The sequence below is a fragment of the Phalangium opilio genome, unplaced genomic scaffold (assembly GCF_054372755.1).
Source record: "Phalangium opilio isolate 3A_F unplaced genomic scaffold, DU_Popi_V2 ptg000088l_1, whole genome shotgun sequence".
In the NCBI taxonomy this organism is placed as follows: Eukaryota; Metazoa; Arthropoda; class Arachnida; order Opiliones; family Phalangiidae; genus Phalangium; species Phalangium opilio.
Window position 1 is genome coordinate 2,389,032 of NW_028324193.1, and position 13,685 is coordinate 2,402,716.

At 38.2% G+C, this 13,685-nt stretch overlaps 2 protein-coding genes across 2 annotated transcripts; one reads left to right on the forward strand and one right to left on the reverse strand.

Moving 5' to 3' along the window:
* Window positions 1-865: 865 nt before the first annotated feature.
* Window positions 866-3,517, reverse strand: LOC149649043 (uncharacterized). The gene is made up of 2 exons (XM_089849414.1): window positions 1,168-3,517; window positions 866-918 (listed from the first exon to the last, which is right to left on the reverse strand). Exons 1-2 carry the CDS (start codon window positions 3,515-3,517, stop codon window positions 866-868), a joined length of 2,403 nt encoding a protein of 800 aa, XP_089705540.1.
* An 89-nt stretch (window positions 3,518-3,606) lies between these two features.
* On the forward strand, window positions 3,607-8,333 carry LOC149649044 (uncharacterized). Its single transcript, XM_089849501.1, has 10 exons — window positions 3,607-4,079; window positions 5,081-5,176; window positions 5,260-5,325; window positions 5,691-5,743; window positions 5,914-6,117; window positions 6,173-6,239; window positions 6,316-7,047; window positions 7,135-7,338; window positions 7,399-7,558; window positions 7,786-8,333. Exons 1-10 carry the CDS (start codon window positions 3,927-3,929, stop codon window positions 8,145-8,147), a joined length of 2,097 nt encoding a protein of 698 aa, XP_089705627.1. The 5' UTR covers window positions 3,607-3,926; the 3' UTR covers window positions 8,148-8,333.
* Window positions 8,334-13,685: the final 5,352 nt, after the last annotated feature.

Genomic DNA, 13,685 nt, shown 5'->3' on the forward strand with positions numbered 1-13,685 from the left:
TTTTTTTAATTTAGTTTGTAAAATTTGTGATTGTCAATTGGTCAATATTGTATATTAAACAATGGTGGAACCAATTTTTTTTAAACCCTATGAAACTGAAATATCAATCAAACATCTACTGAAAGAGGTATCACCCTACTTTTATTTCAAAAGAAGGTAAATAAGGATTAGATGGCTTGCTGCTTCAAACAAGATTTTTAATCATGAAGAGAATATTGTGTTAATTTTGGTCAAATTTAGATATTCGGTAATTGAGTTAATATTTATAAAGCACTTTTTGCTCATGTCTATTTTAAACTTTATTCACAGATTTTGCTTACCATTTCACAAACATAATACACACTACTGAAGGAAGCAAATCTATCTGTGATCGGTAACGGTGACCAATACAGCAATTTTCCCAATTAATGGGTTTGAAGGTCATTTGCACATTTCAATTTGAAATGTTGCGAGAGAAATTTGAATGGAATATAAAGTACACTCTAAAAAAATATGGAGTTTAAAGGGTGTTTAAATGGAGTAACTTTATACATATATTCCATTATAGGTGTTTAAGGATCGCGAAAAAGGAGTTAACTAAAATTTACACCCTTTTTAAACCTTTAAGGGTGTTAAAGAATGGAATAATTTTAATTTTATTCCTTTCATACTCCATTTCGGTGCTAAATTGAAGGGATCTTAAAAGGAGTATAAATTGTTTTATTCCTTTATTACACCCCAAATGGATATAAGAAAGGAGTACTTCCTATTTATTCCTTTCATACTCCGTTGGATACACCTTAAACGGTGTATGAAAGGAATAATTAGAAAGTACTCCTTTCTCATATCCATTTGGATACGGTATTAAAAAGGAGTATGTTATGTTTTATTCCCGTTTTACTCCCCAAATGTACTCCATTTGGGGATTATCCGCGATACCTGAAAAAAGGTGTTTTAAGGGAGTAAAATAATTTTGATTCCTATTTTACAACTTCTACAATTTTTTTCATTTATTTCATAGTTTACTAAAAATAAACGAATCGGTTTGTATACATCATAATTTTGAAAACAAAATATATATTGTAGCTCAAAAATAGTTAAGGTTAGAAAGAGTGCCGTACCGCATGGGTATGTAAGATTTGTTTTTCACTTTATATTGGTCTATCATATGATAATTTGTGAATTTACCCGCTTGGATTATTCTCCATTCAGAAAAGTGGTCTTCCGCAACTTCATAACAATGCAAAATTTTACAAAATTCTTTACAGTTTAAAAGCGTTCCGGCTATTATTAAGCGGTTATTTACAGAGAAAATAAATTTAATGAGGAAGAATCTTGGCTTTGACGAAGCTGTTAGTTCGTAAACAAAAAGATTTCCGATCGCGAATTGAATACTATCGTAAATTGCGCTTCTAACAGAGTATATTTCATCAGGTAAATCCTGGCTAAGTTGGGTTTGAACTTCCAAAGGTAGAGCTGATTTTTCAATGAATGACCCTAAAGATGTTTGTTCTATGCACGGTATATTTTCCGACAGCCAGTTATAACACTGGTAAAACTGATGTTTCTGTGCTAAAGTTTTGGTAATATTCTTGAAATTTTTGCAACTTTGGGTAATGGCTTTAAAGTAGGAGTGCTTACTTTCGAAGCGAATGCATGATATGTGGCGAAGCGGACCAAATTTTTTTATGCAATTTACGTAATGAATAAGATAATGAAATTTCGGTGTTAAAAAGTGGTCACCACATAACTCCTTAACGTGAGTAAGGAATCTTCTGATATACTGCTCAAGCAGAGTCAAATGCTCTTTCGGTATAGAAGGGGAGAATAAATAATCGCAAATTTGCCTAAGTTCTATATATATCCCCCAGTATGGATTATCGTTAGATATGTAGTCTATAAAAATCAGGGGCAATAGTCTGAAAAGACAGAACAATTCCGTGGCTGTGCCCTTTAGTTGTCCATTACCCAAGATAGCATTTCTAATCTGAGTTTGAGGCCTGTTTTTTTCGGATTTTCCGTAAGGAAAATCACACAGCTTTCGATTTAAAATTTCAAGAGAAAGGCCGCCCGAATTCATCATTTCCGATAGAAGGAGTTTAAGTATTTTACTAATGACCCCTTCTTGTAAATCGTGCATTATGTCTACTGGGAGCTGTCTTGTTAAATCAAAATAACTAAGTTTAAGCAGAGGGCTTTCCGATCGTACCCCGTAAATGGAACCCTCTTTTTCATCTAAAGCCAAGCATTCCAAATGATAAAGGTGTCTTTGTAAACTACGAAGTTCTACCTCAGATTCTGATAAAAAATCTCCTATATCATTTCTGTCCGTCATGCAGAATCGGCAAATTCTGCCCGAGTTGAAACTCGCATTGAAACCGGCAAGCTTATGCAATCCTAAATTATCTCCTGAAAATATACTCACAAATCCACGCATATTTTTATTTTTACACTTATTATAAATCCCGTTTGTTGCCAGATTTTCCAAATCAAACAAAAGCGGACGAAACGTTTCATGCCATCCAAATTCATCGACGTCTTTCGATTTTGCAAGGAAGACCAAGTGAATATCGCTTAGTTTGGTTCTATATTGATTTTTGCGGTTTAAAACCGAAAAATAGCACCCGATAACCTTTTGTTTTCCTCTTTTGGAGCCAATTGGATTGACAACTTCAAACTCGTCTACGTATAATTGAAGTTGGATAGTTTCCACATCAGAGTTGTTCTTTTTTATGATATCCTTTGCTATTTCCCCTTGATTAAAATGAGCAATTAAATTTATTGGAATGTGATTAACATTGATGTGTCGTTGTGGCTCTTCTTCTTTACTGTAGATTCCTTCCAAAACTTTTAAAATTGGCACGTAGTGGAAAACACTAGGTTTTTTTCTGTTGACGCTCTCACAAAATGAAAATTGCTGAGGCTGAACCATATTCAATGCCGTGATGCAATACGAAGACAATTTATAACTAGTATTAACGCTGGAAAATACTTCACTGACTTCTTTTGTTGACTTAAACAATTGATCTTCGTCAAGTTTAATGTTATTTGCTTGAAGTATAGCCTTAATCTTTGAGCACTGGGCTTCAAGAATATTAATGCACAAATCAAACAGATCATTTGTCAAATTTTCAGTCACACTTTTAGGCAAGAAATGTTTTTCTCTATATTTCAAAATAAGTTTTACTATAGTTTCTCTTAATTCCAGAGGTTTCAGATTAAATTCTAACTGCTCGTCTACGTCAATAAAACCTCCATCTGCATCGTTGCCCAAGATTTCATTAGCTAGGCTTTCTGAAGAGCTGGTTTCGATATTTGATCGGGCACTTTCTTCCGTAATTAGATTTCTGTGGTGTCTATAGACGTGCTTTCTATAACTTTCAACATTCTTGAAACATTTTCCGCAATTATTTATTCCGCAAGTTAAGGAGAAATTCGGTCCATGTCCATGTATATTTTTTACGTGGGCAATTAAAAGGGTAAATTTACTTGTAAAGAAGACGCATTTTGAGCATTTATATTGGCTAAGCGAACTCATCACTAAGCGATTATTATATATAAATTTTATAAGGGTAAAACAGGAAGTCTCTATATTTAAGTGCCTATAAATTTGAATGTTAAAACTAGACTGTCCACCAGCACACACTCCGCTCCTCAAGAAAAAAAAATCAATACATGGAACCGAACATAGAACGTAGCGACGTGAGGGACAAAAAACCCCACTTTCCATTCCTGGGGAGTGTAGGTTCTATGCACCGACACCTTTACTGTCATCCAAGGGGGGGATACGTTTCTTACCCCTTTCTACTTGAAAAGTAGTTGGGGCTTGGGGAGAGACAAGTACTCTATTACTCCCGAAATTTCAACAGGGAACTTTCAATACCATTCGGTTAAATCGGTTTTCGCATAGTTTTCGGACTACCGGGTGCTTCCGTTTCATGTAGAAAATGAGTTCAAATATTCTTTGCTTAATTTGCTATGGAAATAGCAAAAGAAAATTGAAAATAAGCGCTGACCAGCCGACACTTTCTAATGTAAAAGAATCTATTTTATTGGATCCATCGTTCTCTGACGTAAATCATGAGGACTTAATTTACCAAGTAAGTAATTTTTAATTTTGTTCGCGATTTACCTTCCTAATAGAGAGTTTAAGAACCTAACCAAGAAGAGTGTGCTATAACTTTCAAGTTTGGCGTGATAATTATAACACGTTCGCTTATCAATTTTATTTATAATGTGTACATGTTGTTCTGAAATTTTATCTTAACTAAACTGAAGTTCTGAGCGTCTAGTTTGGTCTCTTGGTTGATGTCTCAAACTCTCTAGCCAAAGCGTCCTTATGTTAGCGCAAATATTATCAGCTTCCTTAAAAGGTAGGGTGAAGAGAAAATGAAGTTACTTTTATCGATTCTTTTAATAATCAATCTCAAGAATTATGTTAGAACGTTTTATAAAATCCCCTCACATTCCCACAGACGAAGGTAAAAGTAAAAAATATCGTAACCAGGAAAAATAAAGACTAAGATGAACCTTAATTCGGTCTCTATTTAATAAAACCATTTTTCATTTTTTATGCCAAAACATGCTAAATTTTATATCAAAAGCTTTAACGCCACTTTAAAAATACATTTCTTTATGGAGGGCCCCTTAAGTATTCAGCTAAAGGGACCGTTGTTAGAATTTGGAGCTGTAAGGCTTTGTATAACGCCCTAGCTCGTCATACAAAACGGAGCAAACAAACAAAAAAAAAAAAAGTCGCCGATTTTCCTAGAATCCCAAAAATCAGGTGTTCACGAATAAATGGAAATCTACCGCGAGGACCGGGTCAAAGAGACGACCTTGGTCGAGAGGAAAAATACCGAGAAAAATAAATGGGAAAGGATGAAAAAGGGTACGTTTTGTACCAACAGTTGGAAGCGTGCTGAGAGCCTTGGAGGCAGAGAGAATTGAGTAGGGAGTGGAAGCTATAGCCTTTGATAGTGCTAAGCGAGATGTAGCGTAGTCTTGAAGCCAGGGGGCGTAATTTTCTCACTCTTTACCCTTCCTATTTGTAATAATACAAGAATGTTGCGTGCGATATAATCAAATATTCGTTTTTTAGGCATATGATGAAGACTTTGAACAAGATGTTGATCTAAGTAACAATTCATCTATTAAAGACAAAATGATTATAAAATTGGTGAGAGCGAAAAGCGATGTTAGTATAATTTTAATACTTTTGTTCTTATGTCAAAGGGTAGTTGGCGTTTATAAAGTTTAAATTTTTTAATGAATTGATAGATAACCCCATGTAAAGATGACTTAAGAGAAGCGGGTAAATCTCTAGAAAGTAGTAGTGACACTCAAGTAAGGAATTTTTTAACTTTAAGCAAATCTTTTCGGCTGTCGTAATTCATTTGGCATTAGTACCGAAACAGAGTCATAATAGAACAATTCGAATATTACATGCAGGAATACTAATTTCTAGGGGCAAGCCGCCATACTGGATAATTTCACTCGCTCCAGCTAGAGATACCGCTAGAGGTAGGACCGAGTTAGCTAACCTCTCACATGAAGTCAGCGTGAGCTGCCTCTAGTGGCGTCTCGTGACGAGAAGGAAATTATCCAGTATGGTGGCGTGCCCCTGGAAGTTTGTTTCTTATCTTTCACTCTATGTAATATTCGAATTGGTCTATTAGATGAAAAGCTGAAAATAATTTAAATTTTGATAGAGAGAAAAAAATGACAATGAAGAGATTTCTAGCATAGAATATTCGGACACCTGGTATAATATTTTTTTATAATAATTTACGTTAAGCTCTGACTTTAAAAACCTATGTAACTTTAACGAAACAAAGATGACCACATTTATCTTTATCAATGGAAAATTACAAAGGTTTTTCTGAGCAATGTTAGGTTTCTAAAATGGACAGGCATTAATTAGCGAATTTTTAGTGTCATGGAAGCTGAAAAATATACCATTAAAGAAAAACCAAAAGTTACGAGAGCTCAGTTCTCACTAGAATATAAACTCCCAGAATTCAATACCCTTTCGATGAACAAAGATCAGTACAACGATTTAAACAAACAGGAGAAATCAAGAGTTGATAGACAACTGACCAACGTCTTATATAATGATCTGATTTACAAATATTCGGTGTAAGTAAGAATTTATTGGAATTTTAAGTATAATTCTAATGAGCTTTATTTACAGGTATCCTCCATCACATGCAATTGTCGCCACAAAGTTAACCCTTGAGTTCCCACATTTAGGAAATTCGGTAATATATATGAAAATAATGACAGAGCTTCTGGTCTTCTATTATTCAGACTAATCTTTTGGGGAGGGGGTTATAGGCAAAATGGATTAAATTGCTACGAAACAAGTTCAAAAATAGCAGAAAGCACATGAAGAATAATGACATTGTCGAGGAAAATAGGAAATTATATGGCAGAACAAAGGAGCAATTGGCATTAAAGAAACATGAAATAGAAGAAAATGAAAATGATTTGAATAAGTTATGTACAGATGATAGGTTAGGAAGCCGAAATTTAACTGTAGAAAATAGTGTGGTGGACATTGAGTTAAATGAAGATAACAGTGGTTCCAATATTGAGAATATAACAGACGCTAATACCCCCAGTATCGAATTAGACACAGTTATTGAGAATATAACAGAAGTTAATACCCCCAGTATCGAATTAGACAGAGATATTGAAATAAACTCTAAAGTTTCAAATCAGTACGAAAAAAATCGTGATAAAGAAATGGAAAGTTATGAAGAGCCAATTGAGAGAGATGATGAACTAAATGAGCAAAGTAAAATTATGACCAAAAAACGTGAAGAGGATGTCAGAAAAAATAAATGCCCCAATCAGGAACGTAGAGAGAACTTAAAAATTCAGAATTTAAATTCATCAAATAATAACTTCGGAAATAAAACAAGTGTTGAGGAAACGGATGGTAATGAGGAACTTCATAGTCAGATTGAGAGTGATAACGAAAAGGCAAATAGCAGTACAAAATCTGCCGAGGAAAAGATCAACTGTTCCAGAAAAAGAACACAACCGATGGTTTCTAGATTTGTGGTGAGAAAGAGTTTAATTATGCCCTACTATATTTATAATAATTGATAAGGTGAGGTGTCAATCATAGTTTTATACATTCGTAAATAGGTTCCAACATCTCTCGAGGATCCAAGAAGTATAAAACAACACATTAAACAAATGCAAGAAGAAATGAAGAAAACAGTAGTGGATTATCCGTTAATTAACTCCAAAATGACTAGAACTTTTGCTGACAGAGCTCAGAAAATAAAATCATCAATTCCCGTCTCGGACATTCTAGAAGAATACCCTGCATTGTGCAATATTAATCAAGTATTGGCGAATATGCAATTATTAAACGTTCACAAGCAACATAAAAAATTTCTTTTTCAGATTTTTCACGAGTTTCAACGGATAAAAAGAATAAACGTGGAGAAGAAATTCAATGAATCACTAGCAACACATGAGAACAGAATATGGACCATAGCCCCGTCTACCGTAAAGGAGCTTAAAAATCAAATTTTAAATCATGCCAGTGAAGGCACCGATAAACGTAAGTAATTTTACTTGTCTTTTGGATGAACGAGATTTATTCTCAAATATATTTAATATTTTGAAGGAGTATTTTCGATTAAATTGAAGGGTATTTTTCTATTAAATCTAATTGCTATATGTTAGTTCCTCCCTGAAAATTCAAATTTAATCTACTCTGAAACTTCATTTTGCTTTGATTTAGTACACTTGCTTTAAACAGGAATTTCAATTTTATATTTTGCATAGATAAAAAAAGAAATGGAACTCTGCTACTTATTCCCAGTATAGTGAAAGAGAAATGGTCAAGGATCTTCCATAAGAAACAAGCTGACAGTGAAATACTACAAAATGAACCAATTCTAGTCTTCGAAGGAAAATCCATATTCCAAAGCAATGTGTATGGACTTTACGTAGATCAAGTAAAAGTCCTTGAAGTGAATGAACTATCTTCAGCGATGCTCGCTTGGTTTTGCTCATTTTGGATTTTTAATTTAAAATACATACCGCTATTGAACAAGACTTTAACAGTCTTCGAGTATTTATTGCTCGATCTAAGTAAGCCGAATAAGGCTATTAAAACCATTTTGAATCCCTTTTTAAAAAAATAAATTCTATATTCGTTTGGAAATGTGTGGAAAAGCATAAATTCAATCATATAATCCAGTTTAACACACTGGGCATGTAATCTAAAAACCATGTAGACTTAAAACCTTTTTTGATAATATACATTTATCTTCCGTAACACCGTAATTGGAATAAAAACATAGTAACATACTCCGTAAAGGGAATAAAAACATACTCCGTAAAGGGAATAAAAACATACACCGTAAAGGGAATAAAAACATACACCGTAAAGGGAATAAAAACATACACCGTAAAGGGAATAAAAACATACACCGTAAAGGGAATAAAAACATACACCGTAAAGGGAATAAAAACATACACCGTAAAGGGAATAAAAACATACACCGTAAAGGGAATAAAAACATACACCGTAAAGGGAATAAAAACATACACCGTCAAGGGAATAAAACGTACACCCTCAAGGGAATAAAACGTACACCCTCAAGGGAATAAAACGTACACCGTCAAGGGAATAAAACGTACACCGTCAAGGGAATAAAACGTACACCCTCAAGGGAATAAAACGTACACCGTCAAGGGAATAAAACGTACACCGTCAAGGGAATGAAACGTACACCGTCAAGGGAGTAAAACAGACACCGTCAAGGGAGTGAAACAGACACCGTTAAGGGAGTAAAATGTATTCCTTTAGGGAATAATCAATGCTTCATAAAATATTTCAAATGGAGTTATTTTAGTACATAAAAGGTGTGAAATCTGGGACAATTCGTTAGAGCTTTTAGGGTGTATTTTTAGAACCCCTTTTTTAAGAGTGTAGACTTCTCTTGATATCTCATTCAGTAGATAAAAAAATTGGTATTCGTATTTCAATTAAGCTTCGATCAAATCGAAGATATTAGAAGCCACCAGCGGCAGGTGATGAAATACCAGATATTTGCAGTCCCCAACGGCACGTTTCAAATCCCAGATATTCACAGCCCCCAAAGGCAGGTTTCAAATCCCAGATATTCACAGCCACCAAAGGCAGGTTTCAAATCCCAGATATTAGAAGCCACCAACCGTAGGTGATCAAATCTCAGATACTAGTAGCCCCCAAAGGCACGTTTCAAATCCCAGATACTAGTAGCCCCCAACGGCAGTTTTCAAATCCCAGATATTAGAAGCCACCAACCGTAGGTGATCAAATCTCAGATACTAGTAGCCCCCAAAGGCACGTTTCAAATCCCAGATACTAGTAGCCCCCAACGGCAGGTTTCAAATCCCAGATACTAGTAGCCCCCAACGCCATGTTTCAAATACTAGATTTTTACAGCCCCCAACGGCAGGTTTCAAATCCCAGATTTTAGAAGCCACCAACCGTAGCTGATCAAATCCCAGATATTAGAAGCCGCCAACGGCAGGTGATGAAATACCAGATATTAGAAGCCACCAACGGCAGGATTCAAACCCCACATATTAGAAGCCACCAACGGCAGGTTTAAAATCCCAGATATCAAAAGCCACCAACGGCAGGTTTAAAATCCCAGATATTAAAAGCCACCAACGGCAGGTGATCAAATCCCAGATATTAGAAGCCACCAACCGCAGGTGATCAAATCCAAGATGTTATTATCCACCAGCGGCAGGTGATCAAATTCCAGATATTAGAAGCCGCCAACGGCAGGTGATGAAATACCAGATATTAGAAGCCGCCAACGGCAGGTGATAAAATACCAGATATTTGCAGTCCCCAACGGCACGTTTCAAATCCCAGATATTCACAGCCCCCAAAGGCAGGTTTCAAATCCCAGATATTAGAAGCCACCAACCGTAGGTGATCAAATCTCAGATATTAGAAGCCACCAACGGCAGGATTCAAACCCCAGATATTAGAAGCCACCAACGGGAGGTTTCAAGTCCCAGATATTAGAAGCCAGCAACGGCAGGTGATGAAATCCCAAATATTAGAAGCCACAAACGGCAGGTGATCAAATCTCAGATGTAAGAAGCCACCAACGGCAGGTGATCAATTCCCAGATATTAGAAGCCCCCAACGGCAAAATTTAAACCCCAGATATTAGCAGCCCCCAAATGCACTTTATCAGATCCCAAGTATATGCAGCCCCCAAAGGCAGGTTTTAAATCCCAGATATTAAGAGCCACCAACCGTAGGTGATCAAATCTCAGATATTAGAAGCCACAAACAGCTGGTGATCAAATCCCAGATGTAAGAAGCCACCAACGGCAGGTGATCAAATCCCAGATATAAGAAGCCACCAACCGCAGATGATCAAATCCCAGATCTTAGTAGCCACCAGCGGCAGGTGATCAAATCCCAGATATTAGAAGCCACCAAGGGCACGTTTCAAATCCCAGATATTTGCATCTCCCAACGGCAGGTTTCAAATCCCAGATATTAGCAGCCCCCAATGGCACGTTTCAAATCCCAGATACTAGTAGCCCCCAAAGGCACGTTTCAAATCCCAGATACTAGTAGCCCCCAACGGCAGTTTTCAAATTCCAGATACTAGTAGCCACCAACGGCAGGATTCAAACCCCACATATTAGAAGCCACCAACGGCAGGTTTAAAATCCCAGATATTAAAAGCCACCAACGGCAGGTGATCAAATCCCAGATATTAGAAGCCACCAACCGCAGGTGATCAAATCCAAGATGTTATTAGCCACCAGCGGCAGGTGATCAAATCCCAGATATTAGAATCCACCAACGGCACGTTTGAAATCCCAGATATTTGCATCCCCCAACGGCAGGTTTCAAATCCCAGATATTAGCAGCCCCCAATGGCACGTTTCAAATCCCAGATACTAGTAGCCCCCAAAGGCACGTTTCAAATCCCAGATACTAGTAGCCCCCAACGGCAGTTTTCAAATCCCAGATACTAGTAGCCCCCAACGGCAGGTTTCAAATCCCAGATACTAGTAGCCCCCAACGCCATGTTTCAAATACTAGATATTTACAGCCCCCAACGGCAGGTTTCAAATCCCAGATTTTAGAAGCCACCAGCCCTAGCTGATCAAATCCCAGATATTAGAAGCCGCCAACGGCAGGTGATGAAATACCAGATATTAGAAGCCACCAACGGCAGGATTCAAACCCCACATATTAGAAGCCACCAACGGCAGGTTTAAAATCCCAGATATCAAAAGCCATCAACGGCAGGTTTAAAATCCCAGATATTAAAAGCCACCAACGGCAGGTGATCAAATCCCAGATATTAGAAGCCACCAACCGCAGGTGATCAAATCCCAGATATTAGAAGCCACCAACCGCAGGTGATCAAATCCCAGATATTAGAAGCCGCCAACGGCAGGTGATGAAATACCAGATATTAGAAGCCGCCAACGGCAGGTGATGAAATACCAGATATTAGAAGCCACCAACGGCAGGATTCAAACCCCACATATTAGAAGCCACCAACGGCAGGTTTAAAATCCCAGATATTAAAAGCCACCAAAGGCAGGTGATCAAATCCCAGATATTAGAAGCCACCAACCGCAGGTGATCAAATCCAAGATGTTATTAGCCACCAGCGGCAGGTGATCAAATCCCAGATTCTAGAAGCCACCAACCGTAGCTGATCAAATCCCAGATATTAGAAGCCACCAACGGCAGGTGATGAAATACCAGATATTAGAAGCCACCAACGGCAGGATTCAAACCCCACATATTAGAAGCCACCAACGGCAGGTGATCAAATCCCAGATATTAGAAGCCACCAACCGCAGGTGATCAAATCCAAGATGTTATTAGCCACCAGCGGCAGGTGATCAAATCCCAGATATAAGAAGCCACCAACGGCACGTTTCAAATCCCAGATATTTGCATCCCCCAACGGCAGGTTTCAAATCCCAGATACTAGTAGCCCCCAAAGGCACGTTTCAAATCCCAGATACTAGTAGCCCCCAACGCCATGTTTCAAATACTAGATATTCACATCCCCCAACGGCAGATTTCAAATCCCAGATTTTAGAAGCCACCAACCGTAGCGGATCAAATCCCAGATATTAGAAGCCACCAACGGCAGGTGATGAAATACCAGATATTAGAAGCCACCAACGGCAGGATTCAAACCCCACATTTTAGAAGCCACCAACGGCAGGATTCAAACCCCACATATTAGAAGCCACCAACGGCAGGTGATCAAATCCCAGATTTTAGAAGCCACCAACCGTAGCTGATCAAATCCCAGATATTAGAAGCCACCAACGGCAGGTGATGAAATACCAGATATTAGAAGCCACCAACGGCAGGATTCAAACCCCACATTTTAGAAGCCACCAACGGCAGGTTTAAAATCCCAGATATTAGAAGCCACCAACGGCAGGTTTAAAATCCCAGATATTAGAAGCCACCAACGGCAGGTTTCAAACCCCCGATATTAGAAGCCACCAACGGCAGGTTTCAAATCCCAGATATTAGAAGCCACCAACGGCAGGTGATCAAATCCCAGATATTAGAAGCCACCAACCGCAGGTGATCAAATCCAAGATGTTATTAGCCACCAGCGGCAGGTGATCAAATCCCAGATATAAGAAGCCACCAACGGCACGTTTCAAATCCCAGATATTTGCATCCCCCAACGGCAGGTTTCAAATCCCAGATACTAGTAGCCCCCAAAGGCACGTTTCAAATCCCAGATACTAGTAGCCCCCAACGCCATGTTTCAAATACTAGATATTCACATCCCCCAACGGCAGATTTCAAATCCCAGATTTTAGAAGCCACCAACCGTAGCGGATCAAATCCCAGATATTAGAAGCCACCAACGGCAGGTGATGAAATACCAGATATTAGAAGCCACCAACGGCAGGATTCAAACCCCACATTTTAGAAGCCACCAACGGCAGGATTCAAACCCCACATATTAGAAGCCACCAACGGCAGGTGATCAAATCCCAGATTTTAGAAGCCACCAACCGTAGCTGATCAAATCCCAGATATTAGAAGCCACCAACGGCAGGTGATGAAATACCAGATATTAGAAGCCACCAACGGCAGGATTCAAACCCCACATTTTAGAAGCCACCAACGGCAGGTTTAAAATCCCAGATATTAGAAGCCACCAACGGCAGGTTTAAAATCCCAGATATTAGAAGCCACCAACGGCAGGTTTCAAACCCCAGATATTAGAAGCCACCAACGGCAGGTTTCAAATCCCAGATATTAGAAGCCACCAACGGCAGGTGATCAAATCCCAGATATTAGAAGCCACCAACCGCAGGTGATCAAATCCCTGATATGAGAAGCCACCAACGGCAGGAATCAAATCCCAGATATTCACAGCCCCCAACGGAGGTTTCAAATACGAGATATTAGAAGCTCCCAACAGAAGGTAACATATCCCAGATAATAGAAGCACCAAGCGCAGGTGTTCAAATCCCAGATTTTCAAAACCCTAACGGCAAGAATCAAATCCCTGATATTACAAGCCACCAACCGTAGGTGATCAAATCCCAGATATTAGAAGCCACCAACGGCAGGTGATCAAATCCAAAATATTAGAAGCCACCAACGGCAGGTGATCAATTCCGAGATATTTGAAGCCACCAACGGCAGGTGA

What these genes read in the sequence shown, in the direction of transcription:
- LOC149649044 (XM_089849501.1), top strand. Translation starts at nt 3,927, where the DNA reads ATGAGTTCAAATATTCTTTGCTTAATTTGCTATGGAAATAGCAAAAGA. An exon ending in AAAGTAGTAGTGACACTCAA is followed by an intron (nt 5,326 to 5,690) that starts GTAAGGAATTTT and finishes AAATTTTGATAG; the next exon opens with AGAGAAAAAAATGACAATGA. An exon ending in CGATGGTTTCTAGATTTGTG is followed by an intron (nt 7,048 to 7,134) that starts GTGAGAAAGAGT and finishes ATTCGTAAATAG; the next exon opens with GTTCCAACATCTCTCGAGGA.
- LOC149649043 (XM_089849414.1), bottom strand. Translation starts at nt 3,517, where the DNA reads ATGAGTTCGCTTAGCCAATATAAATGCTCAAAATGCGTCTTCTTTACA. An exon ending in ATGGAGAATAATCCAAGCGG is followed by an intron (nt 919 to 1,167) that starts GTAAATTCACAA and finishes ACCTTTTTTCAG; the next exon opens with GTATCGCGGATAATCCCCAA.